Below are 27,593 nucleotides of genomic sequence, written 5' to 3' on the forward strand. Positions count from 1 at the left end.
ATGGCAGAAGGTTTTGAATTACCACAATGCCTTTAAAATGACGCTACGCAAAACTACATTTCCCAGAAATCCTCTTTCTGCTGGGGCTCTTGCTGTGCTAATGAATTCTTGAGCGGCGGCAGTTTTCCAAGCGTTTTGTTTTCCAAGTTTTTTTTGCAAGAAAACTGCACACTGATGCATTTCGGCCTCAGATATGTCAGGTGATTGTAAATTGTAAGAAATGTTGCTGTTGCTGTAGAAATTGAATCATTGCAATTTGCTATTGTTTTACCTGTAAAGCATTCATTGCTTGAGAGAGCGTACATTGAAGGAAAAAAGTCCCCCTGTAGTCAATCATTTTATCCCTTAAAACTCATCTTTGATCACCAAAATTACACATTTAAAAGTTTTTTTCCTTGAATATCAAATATCTTGAATGTAATTCGACACCCTTGCCTCATTCAGTATGCGTGGTTCTATGAATATGCAAATGAGCCCCGCCTCCACTCACTCACTCAGCTCAGAGATCCACTGGTTGACGATCACACGTTGATCTGATTGGTTACAAGGTAGTTTGTGACGTCAGAAACACCATCGATTTCAAAGCGTGTTTTTGAGACTGTCTTTGGTTCACTGCAGTTTTAAGGAGAAAATACTCAGCAATGCTGTCGACTTATGAACTTACACATGGTTTGTCTTAAAGCATATTAAAAACACCACATAGACATATAAACAACATTAAAAGCTGGATTTTCACCATGAGGGACTTTAAAGATTCTCCAGTCTACTCTATACGTTTAAATTGTGAACACTACAACAAATGTAAAAACATGCTAAATATGTATTTGAGGTTGAAAAGGACTGACTGATGAATGAAAAGGATTGATGAATGTGATAATGTTGTGTGTTTCTTTGAAAACAAATGCACATGACCAGAGGGAGAAGAAGGGAGGGGGGAGAGTCGCCAACGAGTTTTTACGACAGTGCTGTCAAATATCTCTTCCGAAGCTGTAGGGGGCGCTCTACAGAGAAACCTGCGAGCAAAAAGCAAAACTGCATAGCGCCGCTTTAATATTGATGTATGATATACTGTAAAATGTTACATCTGCATCATTTCCATGAAATAAATCTTTAAACATTAGAGCTAAAACCATAAAGGTCCCACTAACTTTAGTCTCAGAAATTAAGAAAGTCCAAAGTTTACCTAAAAGTAAAATCCGCTTTTAAACAATCCTAACCCTATCCCTATCCCTACCACTAAACCTAACTCTACCCATAATAAGCTATCCCTTAAACTCGAGGGAAATGATGTGTGAATAACACTGATGTAGAAGCACCTAACCCTGATCGTAAGCCTAAACGTGTCCCTCAGATCTGATTGGTTGATTGAAATGTTGTGGGATCAATAAAGATGTTGAACTCGGTTAAATCTGGTTTGCCGGTGAGGTCTGTGCCATCGGCTCACCAAGTGTTTTTATGTGTGTTAAAATTAGCAAAAAGTTGTTGTGCGTTCGCCGTTCGGATGCGGGAAATCCAAAGTGTCGAGAACGACCTCTGGCCTATCATGGGATATCAGGATGAGAGTCACAAAGAAATCGGATAGCTGAGACTAATGGGTTTCAGGACTGAAGTGTGTGTGTGTGTGTGTTTTATTCCATTAAAATCTAATTGAATAAAGATTTAAAGCGAGTTCACTTTATGTAGAGCTGAGTATACAGTCTGACGGTGGAAATTTTGATATAATTTGATATAGACAACCGGTAGATTTTGATATAATTTGCTAGAATTTAGTATTGGCTGTTGTATGCATTTATTTTTTATTATTTCCCTGTCTGTTTTGATTAATTTAGAGGCAACATTTAAATTGATGAAATATGAAACAATTCTGCATGAAAAATAAAATGACTTTGACAAGCATCGCAAGTGGACCACAGAAAAAATGATTCAGTAACACTTTACAATAAGGTTCATTATAGTTCACATTAGTTAATGTATTAATTAACATGACCTAAAATAACAATGAGAAAAACATTTGTTACATTTGTTATTAATCTTTGTTAATATTAGGTAATAAAAATACAGCTGTTCATTGTTCATGTTAGTTCACAGTGCATTAACTAGCCTACAACCTTGTTTTATATATATTTCATATCAGTAAATGTTGAAATGAACTAATAGATACTGTGAAAGTATTGTTTATTCTTAGTTCACGTTAACTACAGTAGTTAACTAATGCCAACTAACGAAACCTTATTGTAAAGCGTTAAAAATGGTGATATAATTTAAAATATGTTAACACTTTACCATTACATTTACAGTTTCTGTTAACATACTCTAGTCTAGTTGACATGGAGTTACTTATAGTTAGTAGAATGTCTAAAGTGGACTGTCGTGTTACCAAATATATTGCATATTAGCTAATGTTATTAACTGAGACCAATATTGTAAAGTGTTACCGAAAATGTATTATTTTTGGAAGAGCTGAAAATGTAGTCCAAGAGAAGATAAGAGACAGAATCAGGTTAACGGATCGGCGTCAGGTTTCCTCCGCTGAACGCTGTTTTACGTTACACACGGTAATGAAGATGCGAGACAGACAGCGAGAGTGAGACGAGTCTGATGTCTCCCCGGCTGGAGGAATGTGTGTGTGTTAAATTGTCCCCTTTTTTATAGCAATGCAAAGCATATAAACAAATTGTCTGTAAACTGAAGCAATTAAGTTAGATCATTGTCATTTTTGTTCATTGCAGAGCATGAACTGGTATTTTAAAGCATGGATTTCATGAGAATTTGCTGCTCTTTAGTGGTTTACAAAGATGCAGTAGAACATCAACATATGATAACCATGTGCAGTAAACAATATTGTTTTCAATTAGACAAAATACAAAATAGTGAGCAACCCAACCCAATTAATATACATTTTCTATGTGGAATAATATAGTAGTAAATACAGGTCAAACTCAAAAAATTTGAATATCGTGCAGAAGTTATCATTTTGATGATTATGGCTTATAGTTTATGAAAACCCCAAATTCAAAATCTCAGAAAATTTGAATATTACATGAAATCAATAAAAAAAAGGATTTTAAATACAGAAATGTCGGCCCTCTGAAAAGTATAATCATGCATATGTATATAGTTATATATACTAAATATATTAGATTCACCTTTTAATTTGAATTACTGAAATACACAAACTTTTGTACAATATTCTAATTTTTCGAGTTTCACCTGTATATGTAATATGAAAAACATACTATTATATTAGATGTATTGCTGTTAATTATAATCAAAACATAATTATTATGTGTAATTTCACATAAAATTCTAGATTGCAGCTTTAGTTTGGCATGTTAGCACGTAACTATAGGGTTAAAGCGATTCAATTCAGTTTACAGTCTGGTTTAATTTTAAGAAAATGTATTTCCAATGTGAAGAATTATCAAAGTTCAACCAAAGAATTACTTTTTTGATTGCAATTTTTCAAGTGTAACGAAATTACCAATGTTATTATTCATTGTGTAATATTTGTTGGAGTATTACTGGTCGCTGTTGTGTGACTGTTGAATCTTGTCATGCCGTAAGTTCAGTCAGTTGTTTGTCTGCTTACAGTTGTCACGGATGGTAGTGTTAATAAAGCGCAAAACGAAGAACTCAAACAAAGAATAGTCTTCAATCCAATAATCCACAGTGGAATCACAGGGAGCAACACAACCACTTTAATCACAAAAACAACAGGGAATAAAGAACAGACAGAAGTCAGGGATTAAATACACTGGGAGAGATCATTAACAGAACAGGAACAGGTGTGGGGTTAATTTACAACCAAACTATAGGGACACAGAACAGGCAAACGAGCATGGGAAAACATGGAAAAACACTGGAAAACACAGACAAACGAGCACGGGGAAACAAAGGAAAACACAGGCAGACGAGCACAGGACAACAGGCAGACGAGCACAGGAAAACACAAGAAAACACAGGCAGACGAGCACAGGAAAACAGGCAGACGAGCACAGGAAAACACAGGCAGACGAGCACAGGAAAACACAGGCAGACGAGCACAGGAAAACACAGGAAAACACAGGCAGATGAGCACAGGAAAACACAGGCAGACGAGCACAGGAAAAGACAGGCAGACGAGCACAGGAAAACACAGGCAGACGAGCACAGGAAAACACAGGCAGACGAGCACAGGAAAACACAGGAAAACACAGGCAGATGAGCACAGGAAAACACAGGCAGACGAGCACAGGAAAACACAGACAAACGAGCACGGGAAAACACAGGAAAACACAGGCAGACGAGCACAGGAAAACACAGACAAACGAGCACGGGAAAACACAGGAAAACACAGGCAAACAAGCACGGGAAAACACAGGAAAACACAGGCAAACGAGCACAGGAAAACACAGGCAAACGAGCATGGGAAAACATGGAAAAACACTGGAAAACACAGACAAACGAGCACGGGGAAACAAAGGAAAACACAGGCAGACGAGCACAGGAAAACAGGCAGACGAGCACAGGAAAACACAGGAAAACACAGGCAGACGAGCACAGGAAAACAGGCAGACGAGCACAGGAAAACACAGGCAGACGAGCACAGGAAAACACAGGCAGACGAGCACAGGAAAACAGGAAAACAGGCAGATGAGCACAGGAAAACACAGGCAGACGAGCACAGGAAAACACAGGAAAACACAGGCAGACGAGCACAGGAAAACACAGGCAGACGAGCACAGGAAAACACAGGAAAACACAGGCAGATGAGCACAGGAAAACACAGGCAGACGAGCACAGGAAAACAGACAAACGAGCACGGGAAAACACAGGAAAACACAGGCAGACGAGCACAGGAAAACACAGACAAATGAGCACGGGAAAACACAGGAAAACACAGGCAAACAAGCACAGGAAAACACAGGAAAACACAGGCAAACGAGCACAGGAAAACACAGGAAAACACAGGCAAACGAGCACAGGAAAACACAGGAAAACACAGGCAAACGAGCACAGGAAAACACGGGAAAACAGGCAAACGAGCACAGGAAAACAGGCAGACGAGCACAGGAAAACACAGGAAAACACAGGCAGACGAGCACAGGAAAACACAGACAAACGAGCACGGGAAAACAAAACAGGAAAAAACAGGCAAACGAGGACAGGAAAACACAGGAAAACGAGCACGGGAAAACAGACAAACGAGGACAGGAAAACACAGGAAAACAGGCAAACGAGCACAGGAAAACACGGGAAAACAGGCAAACGAGTACAGGAAAACAGGCAGACGAGCACAGGAAAACACAGGCAGACGAGCACAGGAAAACACAGGAAAACAGGCAAACGAGCACAGGAAAACACGGGAAAACAGGCAAACGAGCACAGGAAAACACAGGCAGACGAGCACAGGAAAACACAGGAAAACACAGGCAGACGAGCACAGGAAAACACAGACAAACGAGCACGGGAAAACAAAACAGGAAAAAACAGGCAAACGAGGACAGGAAAACACAGGAAAACGAGCACGGGAAAACAGACAAACGAGGACAGGAAAACACAGAAAAACACAGGCAAACGAGGACAGGAAAACACAGGCAAACGAGGACAGGAAAACACAGGAAAACACAGGCAAACGAGCACAGGAAAACACAGGCAGACGAGCACAGGAAAACACAGGCAAAGCAAACCCAAACAGAACGTACACGTTACAGCAATATGCTTCTAATCTGCTGTGCTTTCTCTGTTGCTGTTGTGGATGAGGTGGAGGAGCAGGTGTGTTGACTGGCATATGGTTAATGGAAGAGAAGGAAAGTCATGCGTCTTTTAGGAACATCCCAAAAATCCTTGGAATGTAATTGAGCTCAGGGGCCCACAGGACACACACACACACACGTAGAGAACAAACAGGCAGGAAAAGAAAAGGAGATGAATTCTGCGAGATGTTTAAGGAACAGGGTTAAATCGGGACGCTGGGCTTGAGGATATCCGGAGTCTTAATTAAGACCAGAGGAGCCAATAAAACACACACGTTTCTGTGTCGGGCTAGACTGGGACATGGGATCTGAGTTCCTCTCTGAGCCATCCGATCGGAAGTGTGTTTCCTCTTCTCACACCTAATATGGAGTTATGCGAACAGTTCAGTTAACTAAAAATAAGAAAATAAAGGCTAAATTAAGAGAACGGGAGCTTCAAATCTGCTTGAGAGGAAGCTTGCAGAAGTGCAGTTCAGTCTTCTCTACGTCTGTTCTTTCTTTCAAGCTTTGTTGATCTAATTGTACAGTGATTCTTGCAGAAGACTCGCTGATCATCAACCCTGAGAAAAACACCTCAAAAGTCTCTATAATAACACTATAATCGTGATAATCATGCATCAGCGTGGGGTTTATGATTAATGTGTATTGACCCTCTTAAATTTGCTGAATGCTGCCAAAAATTACATCATATTTTTTAAACAAGCCAATAAATTAATTCAACATCTTACCGTTGGGTATTTATGACTATTTGGGGCTTATCATAACTTTATTCAAATTCCTGTTATATCTTTAAAACAGTCTTAAGAAAAACTCTTAAAAGAGTTCTCTTTCTTACTAGATGTTTTTGGGAATAAAAAATATTCTTGACTTAAGCCTTTTAGCCCTGTAGTCAATAATTGTATCCCTTAAAACTCATCTTCGATCACCAAAATGACATATAGAAAAAAAAAAATCCTGTGATTTTTTTTATTTATTTATTTTATTCTTACCTTAAAATAGCTTTAATGCAACTCTACACCCTTGCCTCATTTAATATACTCAAAACCATAAAAAAAAATGCAAATGAGTCCCGCCTCCACTCACTCACACCAGCTGTACAAGCCGATGTATCAGAACGGGAATGCGTTTTATGTATCACTCTCTCCAAACATCGGACACATCGCCGTAATTAATATGATTAGTCTTTTGCTTGACTATTAAACGGCTAATAATGTGATGCTAATGTTACAAAACCATATTCCCGTTCGCATCTCAGAGTCAGACAGCAGCTGTTTCCTTAGAAACGCTTTGAACAACTCAGAACGTCAGTGGAGAAAAGCATATACTTCAACATAACATAATATAGGCTACATCATATACATAATTCACCAGCTATATTGCTAAATGTAACCGGTTTTTCACATCAACAGAAAAATATTCTGGGATAACCTGGCTTCTCTTGACACTTCAGTTAATGATATGATGTGATAATGATATGCTAAAGCCCACCCACATGTTGACCTGATCTCAAACCTCTTGCATCCCATTCTGCTAAAGTCCCCCTGTAGACAATAATTGTATCCCTTAAAACTCAAAATGACATATTTAAACGTTTTTTCCTTGAAAATAAATTCTTCATGCCTTAAAGGGTTAGTTCACCCAAAAATGAAAATTCTGTCAGTAATTACTCACCCTCATGTTGTTCTAACCCCGTAAGACTTTCGTTCATCTTCGGAACACAAATTAAGATATTTTTGATTAAATCTGAGAGCTGTCTCACTCCTCCACAGGCTTATAGACACTATAACTTGCTGGCCCAGAAAATGTATTAAAGACATCGTTAATATAGTCCAAGTGACTCCAGTGGCTCAATCTTAAGTTTATAAAGCGACGAGAATACTTTTTGTGCGCAAAAACAAACAAAAATAACGACTTTATTCCACTATTCATTTCATTCTCTCTCTGGGCCTCGAGTTAGTTTACGTAGTGTTTTTGCGCAGCGCGTCTGTGTTGCACGTCACCACGTAGGCTCACTATTGGCCGACACTGGTCATGTGTGTGATGCGTGTGACGTGCAACACAGACGCGCTACGCCTAAACACCACGTGAAAAGACTCGAGGCCCAGAGAGAAGGAAATGAATAGTGGAATAAAGTCGTTATTTTTGTTTGTTTTTGCGCACAAAAAGTATTCTCGTCGCTTTATAAACTTAAGATTGAGCCACTGGAGTCACTTGGACTATATTAACGATGTCTTTAATAACTTTTCTGGACCAGCAAGTTATAATGTCTTAGAAGCCTATGGAGGAGTGAGACAGCTCTCAGATTTAATCAAAAATATCTTAATTTGTGTTCCGAAGATGAACGAAGGTCTTACGGGGTTGGAACAACATGAGGGAGAGTAATTACTGACAGAATTTTCATTTTTGGGTGAACTAACCCTTTAAGGAGAAAATACTCAGCAATGGTGTCGACTTATGAATTTACACATGGTTTGTCTTAAAGCAGATTAAATATGAACAACATTAAAAACTTGATTTTCACCACAGGGGGACTTTAGTAGAAGATAAAAATAAGAACAGTTTTTCCTCTTTTTTTATTTATTCATTTATATACTGTATGCATTTAGTTGTTCATTGATATACTTTGCTCTGCCACATGTTTTCAGAGGTAATATTTATTACATTTTATTAAAATATCATGTAGATTGTGCATTGGTGAATTGCGCACAACAGGAACCATGCAGGTTTATCAAACTTAACTCAGAGAAAACCTTTGATTCCTGAAAACCACGGTAAATGTTGTGGTGTGTCAGTCACCAGATGCGACTCCAGTGAGTTTACTTCAGGTGAATGTCAGAGCGTGTAAACGCCACTGGGTTTCAGAGGACATTATTACACATGCATCCTTTAGGAGTTCCTTCAAAAATTAAAGGCATTAATTTCAAAGACATTGATTTTTTTTATATATATATATATATATAAAAAAAATCAATGTTTTTGAAATATATATATATATATATATATATATTCTTGCATGGAATAGGTTGTCCAGGTGACCAGGCTTTCTAAGTACAGTGGAAGAACACCATATGTTTGTGTGTGTGCATAGAGTTGCAAAATGCTAGGATTTTTTGGGAAAAGTTGGAAACTTACCATTGGAATTAATGGGAATAAACTGGAAATTTGCAAAATTGCAGGTTAACCTGTGACAGGGAACTTAAATGTTCATTTTGCAGAATAATCTTGGCTTAAACTTTTTTTTTTTATTTAATGCAAATTAAGTTGAGTTTCTACCCTGCACATTCCACAATCACACACACATACACACACACACACACACTACTGACTGCAGGGCTATTGAGGACACACCCCTCAATCTGCTTTCATTTTACATCTGGAATGGGAATCATAGCGAATACGTTTATTTTATTCAGCTTTATTCTTGCTTTTTTGTTGTTTAATGAAAGAACCGATTAAAGTTCTACACACACATACATTTTTAAGTCAAAAATGTCATTTTCTTTTTAAATTACAGTTTTTTTTTCGATTGCTAAACGACAGTGGGCACAACTGGAGTCACATGTGCAAAACTCTAACTACAGTCTGCACAGCAGCAGTTCATGTGGACCAAACTCTAGTTCGTTTTTCATTGCTTGAACACAGTTTTCAAAACTCTACACACTTATCCCATGACTTTAACCACAACCTGCACAACACTGTGGATTTACAGCACTTTGTTCAAATGCTAACACACTGCTGTCAAAACTGTGAACCACACATTCAAAACAGAAGAGATTTCAGCCTTGTGCCTTTCAAACACTGCTGACTGCAATTTCAGCTGAAAGGCTAAGCAGGTGTCTTGTTTTAGACTTGTTAGTGAACACACACACACACACACACATATATATATATATATATAGATATAGATATAGGTAGAGCTCAGAAAGACTAATTTTGGAAATGGAACAAGGAAGACGGGTTTTGATGGGAACTGATGTTGATGAAAGCCTGTGGCCTGATGCTAGAGAGAGGCAGGATTAGCCCCTCAATTATTTGTTCGGATTACAGTATGTACTTTTAGTTTCTACCTTTTTTTTCTCATTACTGTAATTCCGTAAATTACTACAGACTATTGAAGCAAATTTCATTTACCTTAAAGAATTATGTTCTAAAAATGTAAATAAATCATGTGAAAGAATGTCACTCTTTTCTTTGAAGAAAATATTACTTTGTATGAAGTCACTGAAATTGTTCAAACTGTAAAGATGAAAAGTTAGTATTTTCTGTATTGGTGTTTGATGCTAGTGTTTTTACTCTCAGTGTGTTCTGAGTGACAGTGTGTGTTATCTCAGTGAGGGTTGTGCCAGTGTTTGGCTGTGTGTTAGTGTTAAGAGTTGTGTTGCTTGGAGTGAGTTTTGCAGGTGATGTGAACTGTTTAGCTCAGGTGACCGTTGGTAGTGCAGACTGTAGTTAGAGTTTTGCACATGTAGCTCCAGTTGTGCTCACTGTTGTTTAGCAATCGGAAAAAACTGCTATTTTAAAAAACTGCGGATTGCTATTATAACGGCGGATTTGCCAGGCGCACGCCAGGAGCGGTTCACAGCCGAGGAGACCGACGTTCTCGTCAGGGCCGTAAAACACAGAGAAGTGACATTGGGGATGGAGAAACACACCCAAATTAGCTTCGGTTAAACAGGCGTATGATAATTTGGGTAAATGTGTAAGCTAGATTTATGCCTATTTTTTTACATCTTCATGGACACCACAATGATTTCCGTCGTGTGTTAATATTTTTTCCTTGTAATAATGTATGGTTTTCTAAAAATGCATGCGCCCTTAAAATAGCATCTGAATAACGCGCCACTGACTTTAGACGAGGTTTCTCCTGGTCAGTGGCGGAATTGTTTTCTGAAACTGCAAAATAGCACCAGGGAACGTTTGCGCCGGAACACGCCTCCTCTCTTCGCTGAACCTTCCCCGGGAGCGCAAGTTCATTCCCTAATTTACAGACGTGCGTCTGTGGAGGGAAAAGTCCGCTGTGCGCGGGTGCAAAATAGGAATGATACATGCGTCGCTGTACAAAGTTAATTGCGCTGGGTGCAAGATAGGGCCCATAGAGTCAAATTCTGGTTGTTAGTTAGGGGTTGTATATACGTCTTATGTTACTTTTGTAACATGGACAATTAATGTTTGTAAGCTTTTACATGTCACTATGCTTCCTAGCCATTTATGCTTAATGATACCAATACGTATGACGACGCATTTCTGAGAGTGTTACCGTTCGGTTTACGACTCCCTACAAAGGTCTTCAATTCAGCTTTATGAAACCTGCAGAAACCCTGTAATTGAACGGACTCGTATGACTATGGTTTTCTCTGATCTTTGGGCTCTAACTGTTGGCAAGGCCACACTAAAAGTACTTTGAAGCCATTCCCCGTGTCTAATTATTGTAGTATTTGTTTTTTGGCATCCGTGTTCTCTGTGAGTCATTGTGGATGTTGGAGACGTCGTGGTGCGAGTTTGATTCAAATAATGGATTTGAACCCCTCTGAAATTGCTTAAAGTATTCATCACCCTTGAAGTATTTTTAATGAATCAACAGACATGGATCGGCTTGAGGCTCTCTGGAAGACGGGCTCACAAAAGCAGGACGGCTGATAATTAGCAGGACTGAAGCGGGTCCCCGCCGGGCCCCTGAACGCTTGATTTGTGCTGCTGGATCCTTAAACTAGCAGGCCGTGATCTATAACCCCTCTCGCAGTCAGATGTCTGTAATTGGACGCTTTATCCTTCTCTGAACCCCGTCAAGAGCAAATAAGGCAGCCGGAGCGTTTCCCAGAGTGATAGCACACAGGGAGTGTGGAGCGTCACATGGTAAAGCCGTGAGAGATGAACAGTTTGCTTAATGTGATGTTCTTTCTCTACTATTTTCATGCAATCTTCCTGCAAATGTCTTTTGTTTTCAGAGGGAAAGCACATTCATTTCTTTTGTAGTGCAGAATGGCTCATTGAGTGTGTCGTAATGATTCCCACGAGACTCTCAGACTAAGCCGCAAAAGAGAGATAAGTGGATCACGACTTCCATAATATTATGGATTTTGCATCAAGCTTGTAGTTGAACCTTAGTAATAAATATGAATATATTTCTTTTCTTTTTTTGACTTGAAAGAATAGGCTATATATTTTTTTTATTTTTTTTTGAAATATCTAACCTGACGATTTCCGTGACCTGCCAGATTCTGATTTTCTAAGAACTATAATTGACAGCAGATACAAACAAAAATCGACTTTTCTTCAATGCAAAATTTTATTTTCATTAAAAAAAACAGAAGTAAAAAGTCAGTTATAGAATAAGAACAAATAAACTAATTGCAAACAACTGGATAAATAAATGCAACTGAATAAAGCGAGCAATGAAATAAACTTGTGATAAATGATGTTTTTCAGCTGGGTCTGACAGTAAGTTAGTATTACGGTAAGAAATACTACAGAAATAAAAGTAATCAAATATCACTGGATAGTCTTCATTGTAAAAATGAAAAACAGATTAATGCTTACAATTAAAGTTACAAAAGTTATTCAGTCAAGAGCAGCGAGTGATTTTCTTTGTCTTGTGTTCTCAAAACTGACCGTGTTTAACTGAATACTTGCCAAGATGGGCATTTTGACATAATTTTGTGTGTATTTGACCGTTTAAGCGCAGTAAGCCACTCATTTTGGTACTTGCGACTCTCGAGCTGTTTGAGAGGCGACTTGTATAGATCACTAATGCACACGCTTTTGGTACGAGTGCGAAGCCTGCGGGAATGAGTGAAATTATTTGCAATACAAGCACTATGTAACTGGAGCGAATGAGACGAGTGAGTGAGAGGCAGCTGGTGTGTGTCACTGATGTTATTGCCTGTGCCGCTGGAAACAAAACGGACCGATTATGCGGAAAATCGTCTGATTCCCATCCCTGGCCGGTCGATCGGTGCATCTCTAATTATATTTCACCTGCAACAACATTGTCAACTTTTATAAAGATACGTTAGGTCATCAACACGCAGAACACGCAGCCTAGAAATCTAGACGCACCCTAGCGGCAGCAACATTTTTTTCCAGCCAGGGTAGTCTAGCAACTCTCCGTTGACTTTCAAGCTGGAAAACCAAACTCTAGTCAGGCCAATCACATCGTGTATAGAGTCGGTGGGCGGGCTTAACATAATGACGACAGAGTTGTGACGGTTCCGCGTGAATTCCCTGCTACTTGAAAACAAAGAAGAGCTGCTGCTGCCGGCGAACAGCGGTCTTTCCAATCGGCTTTGTCCGTGACTCTGGAGGACTTGGAGTTAAGCTTTTCTTTGAGAAAAGAACAAAGAACGGCACTGAAGTCATTCTTAAAACAGGAAGATGTGTTTGTAGTTTTGCCGGCCAGATACGGCAAAAGTTGAATCTATCAACTAGCTCCGCGGTTGGGAAAACGCTCCGGTTGGTTGAAGCGCTGTCCTATTGCATGCAGAGCGAATTTGAAAGACAGCCGTTTATCCCGGTCCTCGGATTGAGCCCTGACAATGGTGAGTTGCCAGACCCAACATCTTGATGTAGGTCTGGCTTGCCAGGCTACAGAACATGCTGACTTCAGCTTTAAATAGCAGTCTATTTGCCATTCAATGTTCACAGACATTACCCTGGTAATCCAGAGCTCTCGCGAGAGCACAAGTTGAATTTGCTCAGCGAGTTACTCTGGCGTCGAGTAATGATGCTCATTAAATATGCCCCTTGATCTGAGCTGCACCAATCACATCGGGTTATCTGATATAGGCGGGCCAGAGGCGAGATGACGACAGCGCTGTGATGTCGAAGTCATTAGTAAACATTGCAAGATGGCTATGGATGACCACCAGTTGTTTGAAACGGCTTTGGCCGCTACAATGAACGAGTTAGACTTGGCTTTTTATGTAAAAGAGGAACAGAAGACGGCGCTCGAATCGTTCCTTTGCAAGAAGGATGTTTTTGCTGTTTTGCCGACCGGATACGGTAAGAGTCTAATCTACCAGTTAGCTCCGCTGGTAGCTAAGCGTATGGGGCTTGTTGTGATTGGCTGTAGTGTTATCCAATTGCTTGCAGTGAGATTTTCAAATGCATGCTTGGTGCCGCCCCTCGAGCTGGCCGATTTTCATTAGTCGACGCCAGACCATTAATCTTTCAGATTTAGGTCTGGATTTCCAGGCTACAGAGACACTAGTCCATATCACAGTTTTATTAGTGTACAACCCTTATTTTGATTTATTCATCCAAAATTTGACAAGTCTTAAATCTGGAAGTCATAGGGCCCTAAGCCCTATTCTGACGGTAGTTGTTTCTCATGGGGAACGTAAGGTATTTTCGGCATTTACAGGGTCTAGTCTGTGATTTTATTGCCGTCCGAATCCAGAATGTCAGGGTTTTTCTCCCACCATCAGCGTAAATATCCCCAGCCGATTTACCTACTGTTTTTTGACAAACACCAAGGTCTCGCAGTGATTTATTCCTGCCGAATCCACATCACTGAGTTTACTAGAAGAGATCAATTAAAAATTCAGGTTAAATCCTGTTTGACCCTTGCAGAGCACCGTACAATAACTGTTGCACTCAGGATGCATTTTACTGATCTAGCCTACACTTTTATTACTGAAATGCTGGAAGAACTAATATTATTACATATCACATATCACATGTATTATTACAAATCACTGCTCAAAGGAGAAAGAAAAGAAAAGCGTGTACACATTTGAAATGGGCCGTTATTATGGCAGCATTTATATACATTAAAATATAAACCAAGCAGCTTTATGTTTACCTCATGTAAATAAGAGGCTTTATTAACTTATTTACGCTAATTTCCACATTTTTAAAATGGCAAAATACAAGATATACAAGAAAATACATTTTTAACTGTATCTGTCTTCCTATTTTTAAACAGGAGATTAAAGGTCCCATATTGTACACCTTTATGAAGTTTTATTTTAGGTTTTGATGTCCTTTAGAATATATATTTGCGGTATAAGTACCAAAAACCATCTCAATATATTTTTACAGCTCCTTTCTCAGGAGCTCTGCCAAGAACAGGCCGATTTTGGCCTGTCTACTTAATATTCACGAGCCTCTCTTCTGATTGGCCTGTTGTTTTCTGAGTGACCCACCATTGGTAGGGGTGGGAGACTGAGTAGTTCTGACATCACATTTATACAGAAGACAGGGCTCGTGAAAAGGCACAGCTGCTTTATGCAGGCTGTGTGCATGTGTCCGTGGATCGACTGTTTTGAAACTTATATGGTAGTTTCATCACCCCTAGACCTCTGTTATCATGAAAAAAGCCAGGAAATTTCAGTTTTGACAATATAGGACCTTTAAATAACCAAAAAATAAATAGGATATTATTTTCCTATTATTAAAGTAAATATGAATGTATTCTAATTAATCCAAGCATATGACATGTTATGTACAGCAGACAGTCATGTGACTGACCACGTGAGCAGCGCTCTCCCGGGTTCGTAGGATCACAGAACTCATTTTTATCACTGAGGTGCCATGCAAATCTATTTTTACAGACGTCCACATGAGAAGCAATTACCGTCTGAATAGGGCTCTAGATAGTGTTTGTATTACAAACTCCATGTGGTTTAGACTTCCTCAGTGTGTGGTTTCTGAGATCTGATCACAGCGTATCCAGCGCTGACCGCTTGTGATCACCAAAATTGTGATTGTCGAAAATATCTTATTACAAGGTAGAAACGATGGCCAAGTTTACACAAAGCTATCGTGTGGCTTCAGAAGACATAGAGGCATTGGGATACTTTTAAAAATGTTTTTTTTTTTTTTTTTTGTAGGGGTGTAACAATATATCGCAATACAAAAATGCTAAATATGTATCGTGGATAGTTCACCCTAAATGAAAAATTCTGTGTGAGAAAAAATTAAAGTTTATAGAGTTTTAGTGTCAGTACTACATTAAACTATCATATATAATGTTGAATATAATGTATAATAATGCAATGGGGGAATATTTGTGTGTCCTGATAATGCCACATGTCTGATGTTACCAGTAAAAAGTCCTACATTATTTTATGTCTAGTCAGTGACAGCATGTTCGTCTAAAATAATTCTGTGTTTTCAGCTTGAGAATCATGAATATTGTTATTCTGGTGTCTCTATTGTCCTGTGCTTTGGGTTTCAGCACCAAGTCTAATACTATTCATTTACACACACAATGTAACACCAAATTTAGCATTTTAATCAACAGTTCATTTTTTGTTAACCTTTTACATATGACTTGAAGTATCGCAATAATATCGTATCATGAGTTCAGTATCGTGATATGTATCGAATAGGGATGTTAATGATTAATTGACGATCGATTAATTGTCCATAATACATTTAATCAATAAAACGAATCGACCGTGGGTTAAGCAGGTTCATGCGCGTGCGTGTGCTCAGCCGCGAAACATGTTACACATTCAACATGAATATAAGTTTGCGTTTGCATTCGCAGCCTTTTGTTTTGTGCAAATGTAAGTTGTAATATTGTGTTTATTTTGTGTAGGCCTATCTCATAGGATGCATTTGATTAAGAATTAACGCTGTAGTAAAACGTACGTGATCAGCTTCAGCGCGCGCAGCTCAAACGGCAGTGCATGACTAATAATGACTGTGATTGGGACGGTCATAAGAGAACAATATTGTAATAAAACATTGTGAATTATTTGGGTTTAGCTGCCGTGTTTCTTCGCGTTTCTTTGAGCGCGTCCACAACATGAGTCATTCTGAATGGCTCGTAACTTAGTTCAAGTTCACTTGTCATTTTGTGCAGATATAATGTGTAATATGTTTATTGTGTATCTGATTAATCTCATATAGGATGCGTTTCTTTGAGTTAACGCGCTTGCAAGTTTACCGGTGTTCAGTCAGCGCGCAGCTCAAACAGCAGTGCACGACTAATAATAACTATGATTGGGACTGTCATATTACATAACACGAGAACACTATTTTATTAAATCGTTGTGAATTCATTGGGTTTAGTTGCCGTTTTCAGCGCGTTGTTCCAGGAAGAGCGTAGCCTACACAGGCGGCGTTGGTGACATGTTGTATTAGTCGTTATATTAGATTATTAAATAAGTAATTTAATTAAATGATCAATCACATCGAAACATTTTACAATCCTACAAGCCCTTTATTTATATTAAAAACCCATCTCATGCATTTGGTGAGGAACAAAGCGTTTTGAGCAGCATTTGCAGACCCTATTAAGGCTAACGATTAATCGATTAATTGATCGTTAATCTAAACGACTGTCAATCATGGGAATTTGTGAAAATTGACATCCCTAGTATCGAATCATGACATGAGGGTCTCCTTACACCCCTACATTTATTGCATCAGTATATATACACCAAAGCACAGATTTTGGCTTCGGCTCAGGTGTGGCAGTATCGGCGTGAGAACGGATTTGAGAGTGACAGCAGTTTTCCCCCTATCTGTCAGGTTTTCAGCTGAAGAAACCTTTCTTTTCATTTTCCTTAATTTTCAGACTCTTGTCTCTTCGCTCCAGGCTTATTGTCCAACTCAGTTTCACTCACATACCCTGCTTTAAAGCCATTACTCACGCAGTCAGTCATGTCAGCCCGAATCCTCTCCATGTTTTATATCTCTCTGTGACAGCTTTATTACCGGTGTCACCTGATTTCCCATGATTAATGCCTGATACACGGGTGCTTTAAAGGGGACATATCATGAAAATCAGACTTTTTTTATGTTTAAGTGCTATAATCGGGTCCCCGGTGCATCGGCCAACCCAGAAAACGCAGTAACTTTGTTTTGGTAAGCCTTTCTCTGCAAGCATGTCAAAAAATAAGACGATCTGATTTCGCTCCCCTTCTGACGTAGAGGATCTTATTATAATATTACCGGCCCTTAATCTGCACGTTTACACCCGCGGCGACGCCATTTGGTTTTCGCAAGCGACAACATTAGCTACGTTTACACGTTTATATACTGTCTATGCGTTTACAATGACACCTTTTGGTTCAATCGGAATGAAATCAATACGATTGATGAATCCGAACACGGTGTTTACATGAACGATAAATACAGTAATCGGGTTGATGTGCGCGTTTATGTCACAAGTTTCACAAATCGGAATCGATTTTTTGACATGCGCACACTGCACAAATATGCAGAGTTTCCCGCTGTTCGCGCATAACTATTCTCCTCTATTGGTTCTTTATTTGTTTTAAACAGCAGACGTAATATTAATCCGTCTCTGGTCATGATATGTAGACAATGAGCATATAACGTTTTGCCGTGCTGCTTGTTATCACGCAGTAAAAATGCCCAAAACCAGTCGTCTGTGGATGAGAATCCAAAACAAGGACTGGTGGGACGTTGTCCTGCTTCACTTCACAGACGCTGAGTGAAATGAGAATTTTAGAATGACGGGACACTAATTTATATGACACTTTATTCAACAGAAAGACGCTCAGTTCCGCGCATCGTCATTACGCTATTTAACGTCATCGCACATGCGCAGTCCTTTCAGTTTCGGTTTTCAATCCGATCAAGTGTTTACATGTTCTCTCGATCGGATTACAAAAGGAATAAAGCACTCCTTTCAATCCGATCGAAATTTCATTCGGATCGAGCTCAGTCGGATAGATTAAGGTGTTTACATGAAGGTTTTTCAGTCCGATTGAGCCGTCAATCCGATTATAAGTGTCCATGCTTATTGGCAAGTGGCAGCTAGTGTAACCAGTAACGCAATGGCAAAAGTTCGAGCAAAGCATGAAACTGTTCTGTCGTTGCTGCACAGACGAGCATTGAACACTGTTATAAAGAACTCAGGGAACTGTGACGACAAAAAGTTAAACATGACGGTACATGCAAGTCGATGAGATGAATTAATGTAACTCCACAATAACTAAATGTCTCCACTAACCATTCAGAAACATCCAGGTGTGTCTAAAAGTGAAACTCTTCCTGAGGCTGCACTTGCTACTGGTTATTTCTGAGATTCTGGATGAGTGAGATTGGCGTGTTTTGTTATTGTATCTGAAGCACATGTAAAGGATCGACCGTCTTCTGAGCGGAGGTGGAGCTGTGGCTCTGGCTCATTTGCATTTAAAGGGAATGCAAATTTAAATGCAAATCTTTTTTGCTCACACCAAAAAAAGTGTCAATTTGACAAGCTATAATAAATGATCTGGGGGAATTTTGAGCTGAAATTTCACTGACACATTCTGGGGACACCATATATTTATATTACATCATGTGGAAAGGACATAATATGTCACTTTTAAACCTTTTAGACCAAGATGAACCACACATTTTGCTTTCCTTCACATTCAGTGCTGGTTTGCTGTTGGCAGGCATCTGAAAGTTGCTTAATGTTATTATTGGGTGGAAGAGACAAAAGGTTAAGTCAACAAACTCGTGGAGCAGAGGGGAAAGGAAACCATGGGATGTTGCAACATACAGGATTTTGATTGTGTATGTGGGTGAACGGGCTCATCCTTCACATTAACCAGTGCAGGTTAGTGTAAGGACACAACTATTGATGTGTAATGATCACATTCCCTGAGGAGCATTGGTCATTGAGACACATTTCTTGATTTGATTCACAAGCTTGCGATTTGATTCAATTATGAACTTGATTCAGTTCGATTCAATGTTGATTCATATATCAGGTTCAGTACATATCAACTTTTCTCAATGAAAATAACTCACACAACTAATGCTGGAACCCCAAGGCCAGGCCTGAGTTTGTGTGCTTGCAACTTGCTGACGAAGCCCTTTCTCACATACTTTCTCCTTTTTTTTTAGGTTTTAATCAATTTTAATGGTGCATAAATAGATTAATTTAATGTGACATTTAAAAAAAAAAATGCAGGTAACTTTTCAATTGCAAATTCCCTTTTTATTGTAATCAACAATTTTTTTCACTGCAATTTTTTTGTCTCTGTAGTAGTTTTGTTAAAGTCCCCCAGTAGTCAATAATGTATCCCTTAAAACTCATCTTTGATCACCAAAATTACATATTTAAAAGTTTTTTCCTTGAAATTCTTCATGCTTTAAAATAGCTTGAATGTAACTCGACACCCTTGCCTCATTTAGTAAACGTGGCTCTATGAATATGCAAATGAGCCCTGCCACCGATCACAAGTTGATCTGATTGGTTACAAGGTAGTTTGTGACGTCAGAAACACCAGCGATTTCAAAGCGTGTGTTTGAGACTGTCTTTGGTTCACTGCAGTTTTAAGGAGGAAATACTCAGCAATGGTGTCGACTTATGAATTTACACATGGTTTGTCTTAAAGCACATTAAACACACCACATAGACATATAAACAACATTAACGTAAGTTTAAAATATTCTGCGTGAGTTTTTCAAGGCGACCGTTATTTAGAATGTGTCACTTTATGGTTTCCATGGTGACGCGTCATTGCTTGTCACGTGACACACCGCAGCAACAACAGAGCTGAATGAATGATGATCTGCTTTTATGTCATTTTTCCTTTTTTATTCAAAATATTCACAAATTTGTTAGATATGGCATGAAATATCTGATATTCCGATTGTCAAATATATGCAAGTGGAAGTGTTTTGTTGTTTAAACACCTTTATAACGATCGCGTTAGTTGAGCTGTATGCGCGATGGGCGCCGCCATCTTAGTTTGTGCCGCAGACGCAGTTCAGAGAATCGGATCTGTTGGATTTACAACACGTGAATTCATCCACTTCTCCCGAAATACATAAAAGTAAGTGGCAGGTAAAGTGGGAGAAGAACAGAGTAAACTTTAAAGTTACTTACACAATGTGTATCTGATATGAATAAAACTAATTATAATGGAAAGGATTATTATTGCCTCTTCCTTTGACATCAGTGTGTATTTTACAAACTCTAAATGTATTGTTTTTTTAGTACTTATATGTCTAAAACCTAATATAAACATTATGTGGTTGAAAACACTGAAAAGTTGTGATATATGACAGCTCTGAGCGCGCCTGTCTCTGGCTCAGCGAAAGTCAACGCGCGAAAGCACATTTGAATTTAGCAGTTGATCACGTCATGCACTGACCGTTCTAATCACACCGGTGTGATCGTACGCTCCAGGGACCAGCCTAGACTGATCACACCGGTGTGATCGTACGCTCCAGGGACCAGCCTAGACTGATCACACCGGTGTGATCGTACGTGCGAAAGGGTTAAAAGCTTAAATATTAATAACATTTATTTGTTGTATAAGTATATATGTTTTTTTTCTTTTTTTTCAACAGCAAGCCTATGTGTCCTCCAGCCACCAGATGGCACTGTCCAGCCCCAACAGTAGCAGCGCAAGTAGTTTGGGAGGCGGGGAACAGCTGAGCAAAACAAACCTTTACATCCGTGGACTCCATCCTGGGACTACAGACCAAGACCTGGTCAAGCTCTGCCAACCGTAAGTCTCGCTGGTCTGTGTAGGCTATAGTAGTCTAGCTAGCTTTGTTGCGCTCGTAATTTGTCAGGAATCATGTTGATTTAATCAGAATACATCTGAAAAGTAGTGATGGAGTTTCAAAACCAAACGAAAAACCAATTGCTTCACTCCTATTGACCGACAGTTGGCGGTCAGAACTGTGTAAATGCAACGAAAACTCAGTCCAAACATGCATATAAGCACCTTTTACAAACCAATCTACAAATCATGACATACCATTACAACGAAATGTGTGTATAATATGTTCTTTATTAATTTGTAGGGCTTATTTTGTGTTTAATGGAGGATGTGGCTATTCAGGCTAACAAGAGAGAACTCTTCCTTTTTTATTATACAAATGTACCATTAAAAATGTCTATATTATATCTGAGTGTTACATCCACCTTGACCTCCACTTATTTAAGTTATTTAACTTATTTAAGCCCTGTTTATTCCCTCATTCTTTGTGAAGTCTTGTTAGTGTCACACTGCATTTCTGAGCACTCTCTCGTTTCCCTTGAAATGGCTTTGGTCTTCTGCCAGTTTCCCTGGATATCCCTGAATATCCCTGGATATCCCTGTTTTCCTGTGTCTTGGATTCTGGTATTGTTTGCCTTGGTTTTGGCCCTCTGCCTGTTACTTGGATAATGATTCTGGATTAGCCAATAAAAGCTGTGTTTGGATCCTCAGCCTTTGTGTCTCAGAGCAGTTCATGACACTGAGATCGGGGAAACACAAGCTTCACGGGCTGTGAACCACTGCAAATTTGAAACCAACCCAATCTCATAATACAATGCAACAATTTTGGTAAATTGGTGGTGAATTCCTGTGGATTTGTATGATTTGAGTTATATGAAAAATAAATAAAAAATAATTATATATATATATGGGTCAATGACGTGACGGGTCATTTTTTTTGTCCAAAGGCCTTAATAATAATAATAATAAAACAAATATATAACATCCAAAGTATGTAAGGTAGTACAACTTGATCTCTTTTACTAAATCCAAAAGGTTTTAATTATATTTTACTACATATAAAGGTATTTTAAAAATTTTGAAGTGTCAAAAGGTCATTCGGTAAAACCGATATAGTAAATATTGAAATGGAATAATATTGTTTTTAATAACTAAGGAACTACAATAATACAAATATAAAGCAGATAAGGCTCTTTTTTTTACATTTCCCCTTTTCTCCTTTCCCTGTGCAGTGTTTTACTTGAATATGTTGGAGTGTTTAGAGTAGTCCAATAAATGATTACATTTATGAGATCAGTGATAATTTTATTTAATATTTCTTCTGTGGTACACACTATATATAGCCTGACGTCGTCATACTCAGATTCTAGTCAGAATGTGAGTCTGATCTGCTCCATTGGGCTGTGATTATGGGGCGTGTTTCAACCGAACCAGGAAGGAAAATGCCTCTGCACTCAATTGGATAGACCTACAACCAATCAGAGCAACGGAGTAAGTGACGTATGTTCTTCATTCATGTTTCCGATCGACAAATGCCTTAATCACGGTTCTCTGTTCCTCTTTTCAAATTAATGCGCTGTCGATGTCTTCTATAACAGACGCGATGGCGGAATCTACACATGATGTTTCATAATCAAAGTTCGCGAGGAGCACGTTCAAATAATCAATCCAATCAACTTTGAACTTGTCATCAAACAATTACCGTCTACACTATCTGCATGAGAGGAAGCATATATTATTTTAACTCTGTCAACATTCCTTGACAGTTTTCAGCATCCCTCCACTCACTCTCGGCTTGTTCTTCCACAGCCCGGAATACGGGGGGAGTACTTTGGGTTCGGGCCGAATACCGAGCTCAGAGCCCTCTCCTCGGAGAGCCCGCCAAATATGCATTTATTCTAAATGACTTATTTGTATGTGTGAACTCGTGAAATATCAATTCTCCAGCGGCAGTCATCTTTGTTGTAAACGAATTCAACCCAAGCGCTCTTTATGACGTGGGTGATTACGTAACCGCAGATCATCTGTCCATCATCGATTAAAGCCCGCCCTGGCAATTTGATTGGCTCGGCCTTTTGGGAGCCGAGCATAATTACTCCTCAACGGATCGAGTCCAGACCAAACTTGCCGACCAAAAAATGTTGTGGGCGGGGTTCGGGCTGGCACCCAGGCTACACTATATACTATCTCAACATCAATGTCAAATCAGGTTTTAACTTTCAAATCAGTGGTTAAACCGAATGACTTTTTTGGTGACAAATTTTTTCCATCTTGTAAAAAATGACAAAAAACAGTGTTAATTGATTGTACAAACCACAAAATCTTATTGTTAACACCTAGGTAAACTAAAAAATGGTTTCAAATATAGTTATATCTCCATTCTATTTTTTTACACTTTTACACCTTATTCGTCAATGACCCATGTGTATATATATATATATATATATTTTTTTTTTGTATATGTATATATATACACACACATATATACATATACTTATAGATATATACATATACATATAGATATATACAAATACATATACAATATATATATAACTAAGAATGAATGTCCACCCCTAGCCCTCAGTGGATCTAGATCGTGTGTATACATAAATACATAAACCTGTTAAATTGTATTGCAGACAGAATTGTTTTTGGACTTGTTGATAGTGTAACATGTTCCATATGTCATTTTAACAAGGACACTGTAAACAAGAGGGAAATAGAGCATGAATTTACATTAGAAAAAAATATCCAGTGGGGACTTCCAGAAGAGGTTCAACACCACTGCTTTGAGGCTCCTTTAAGCACTCTTTCTCTTTTAGGACAACTTATATTGATATATTTTTGTTTAATCTTGATGAGAACCCTTTAAGTTGGACGTTTCATCTGTAAACTTCTGCTTGTTAATGTGTTTACAGTCTAGAGATCTCAGGATCAGATGTAACTTTGAGTATGTTTTGTTGAGCAAACTACAGTAGGCTTTCAGGTTTGGACTCGAGCCATTTGTGGTTCAACAGAGGAAACATGAGGGTAAATTCAGGAGACATAAATCAAATAGGAGTGGCAGAAAGGAAATGCTTAGTTTTCTTGTGATGAAGCAAAGAGCTTTATTATAAAATGTTACGCCATGCAACTTTACAAAGACTTCAGCCAATTCCAGTATGCATATATATATATATATATATATATATACAGTTTTGGTTCTTGAATCTGATTGGAAGACTTGAATTTGACTGAATCTTGAATCTTTTTCTAGCCATGCAATATTCTACTAATATGACATAGAAACCGTTTCACAATTTGTATCACGCCGCTTGTTTCTGCCGGATCTATACTGGCAGCATTTCTCACAGCAAGCCTCAATGGCGGAGGAGCAAATCCACTACAATTTTACAAATACTACTGTTATTTTGTCACGAAATGCAGTCTTAAGAGAATGTCGTTGTTAACACCTTAAATATGCTATTTATATAAGCATATAGCGCCCATTTGAAAATGACTTTAGACGTTTTCGGAGATGTTTCGCCGAGAACAGCTTTATCTCAGTCAGTCTTATTCTTGTTAATTTTAAATACTATTAAATAAATATTATTTTATATAAATAATATGCTGTATTTGGTACTGAGAAAGGATCCGTTAGTAATTGTGATTTTGACTTCAGTGAAAGTTATATTATTATGCCATTATATGGCAGGAAAGACTGTCTTTGTGTGAGTCAGTACCAAAGACTTTTATTTTGAAAGGGACTGAAACAAGGCTTTAAACAAGGACATTCATTTTTACTTGAAGTAACCGATTGATTAGCACTATCATGGGAAATTCCCGTAACTGTTACTAAAGGAGATATTGCTTTCCTCAGCAGACATTCAGAATGTTCTGATCCAATCTGACCTCTGACCTGTAATGCCTGGATCATAATCATACATTGTTCGCTCGTTGGCCAGAGGAGAACTGAGCGACTGAGCCTGGCTTCTCCCAAGGTTTTTGTTCTCCATTCTGTCACTGATAGCCTGGATGCCAGCCGAACACAACATTTGAGATCGGGAAGTTTGGTCTGGACTTGATCCGTTGCTCGAACCAGAGCTGTTCGGACCAATCAAATGGTCAGGGCGGGCTTTATGCGATGATGGACAGATGATCAACAGTAACGTAATCATCCACGTCACCAAAGAGCACTTGGGTTGAATTTGTTTACAACAAAGATGGCTGCCGCTGGAGAATTGAGATTCCGCGTCTGTTATAGAAGATATCGACAGCGCATTAATTTTAAAAGAGGAACAGAGAACCGCGATCAAGGCATTTGCCGATCGGAAAGATGAATGAAGAACATACGTCACTTACTCCATTGCTCTGATTGGTCGTAGGTCTATCCAATTGAGTGCAGAGGCATTTTCTTTCCTGGTTCGGTTGAAACCAAGGGGGTAATCCAGCACCTGGAAAGCGTACCTTCCCTGGCGGCCGCCATTGGTTAGCAAGCCATCACCTGCTGTTAGCAGTCCATTGACTCCCATTCATTTTGGCGTCACTTTGACAGCGAATAACTTTACATCTGAGGTGTTTAAAGACTCTATTTATCCATTGTTTATTTCTAAAGAAACACGACAATGTATAAAAGGCTCCATTACCTTGTATCTTACGGTATGGCCCCGTAGAAGCCGTTTTTGTAAAAATAGGCTAACGATTGCGTCATAACCACGCGACTCTCTGGCACAAGTAGAGAAATTACCGTAGAGACAGGAGGAGAAGCTCGCGGGCAATCGGGGGGACGTGGAGGCATAAAGTCCGGTAGAGAGTCATAAAGTTGCTCCTGCTCCTAGCTCATGGACAGCTCCTACTCACGCTCTCCGTCTCTGCAAGTTTCGGAAGGGAATGATTCAGATTTCTCTTGGCACAGCTACTACAAGACAGACGGGTTGCTCACGTCACATCTACGTCGTCAAGCTCAGTTTGAGTCTGCGCAGTACGCTCAGCCATCAGGAAGTGAGTGCTTCTAATTGGCTTCACTTTTCTCCGTTGAAGTCTATGGGGTCGCTGTGTCCATTTCTTTTACTGTCTATGGTTGAAACACACCCCATAATCACAGCCCAATGGAGCAGATCAGACTCATATTCTGACTAGAGTCTGAGTATGACGACGTCAGGCTAGTCTCCTGATGGAGTTTGGGTTCCTTGCCACTGTTGCCTTGGCTTTTGGCTTGCTTAGTTGGGGACATTAAATATTCAACAATATTACTGATCTGCCTTTACTTAAGGTGGACGATGACGCAATTTTCTTCTAGAAACAAACTTTGTTGTATTATTTTCAGGTTATCAATGTGAAGCTGCTTTGAAACAATCTGTATTGTAAAAACCGCTATATAAATAAAGGTGACTTGACTTGACATTCAAACAAAAAAATTTTTTATGAACATATTGATCTGAAGAATGTAGTTGATCACTCTCTCATAATACTCTACATAATACAATAAGCTTCAATGAAGTGACTCAACGTTACTAGATCTAAAGTGAGTTTTAGAGTAAGTAATGGAGGCTTGGGCTAAACCGCTAATCTGTCAACTTGATATTTGAGTCTGTGGTGGAAGGAAGTAGTTCTGCACAAAAGATGGTTGTAAAATACACTCCGTTGTAATTTTTTATTTATTTGCACTTGTGCCATCGAACTGTTGTATAAAAGTAAAATCACACTCCTACTCGTGTGTGTGTGTGTTTACATATATATAATTTGGGTCAGACTTGTTTGTTTTATTACAGTAGATACTATAGGTGAGGTCTTATGTAGTGTAAGTTAACATGGGTTACTCTAGGGTATTTTTGTTAATCTACTCGAGGCAAACTTTCGTTTAAAAGCATAATAAGGATGGAAACGCCACTTTTAAGTTTGACCATATTTTCATTTTTTGGTCAAATTGCCTTTTGAATGGGAGTGCTTGGGGCACTTCTATGATAGCATAAAAAAATCGCTATTTTTAAAACACTAAGAAGGCTCGACACAACATGAAACTGTGCTGGAAGTATCACCAGGGGCTCTACACATGAACTCCAGCATTGAGAACAACAAATTATCCATGAATTTATATGGAACTAAGCTTTAGGAGCTTTCCATCTTTACTCTCCTCATGTTACGTTGCATTCGGAGATCGACTATTTTTGACTGTCAAAACACCGGCGGACACAGCTACTGTGAGTTGATCAAAATCTTTCTTTTTAGTAAACTCTGTGTACACAAACAATGTTCTCAATGCTGGAGTTCATGTGTAGAGCTCCTGGTGAGACTTCCAGCACAGTTTCATGTTGTGTCGAGCCGCATTAGTGTTTTAAAAATAGCCATTTTTGATGCTATCATAGTCGTGCCCCAAGCACTCCCATTCAAAAGGCAATTTGACCGAAAACGAAAATACGGTCAAACTTAAAAGTGGCGTTTCCATTCTAAT

General features: G+C 38.9%; 1 protein-coding gene across 1 annotated transcript in view; it reads left to right on the top strand.

The window, feature by feature from the left end:
• Window positions 1–27,593, top strand: part of rbms2a (RNA binding motif, single stranded interacting protein 2a) — a 62,367-nt gene that overhangs the window by 8,078 nt on the left and 26,696 nt on the right. The window contains exon 2 of the mRNA XM_084394842.1: window positions 21,006–21,166. Coding sequence (XP_084250968.1) covers window positions 21,006–21,166 — 161 coding nt within the window. The remainder of the gene's footprint in view (window positions 1–21,005; window positions 21,167–27,593) is intronic.

This window comes from Rutilus rutilus (assembly GCF_951802725.1).
Source record: "Rutilus rutilus genome assembly, chromosome: 22".
Classification (NCBI taxonomy): Eukaryota; Metazoa; Chordata; class Actinopteri; order Cypriniformes; family Leuciscidae; genus Rutilus; species Rutilus rutilus.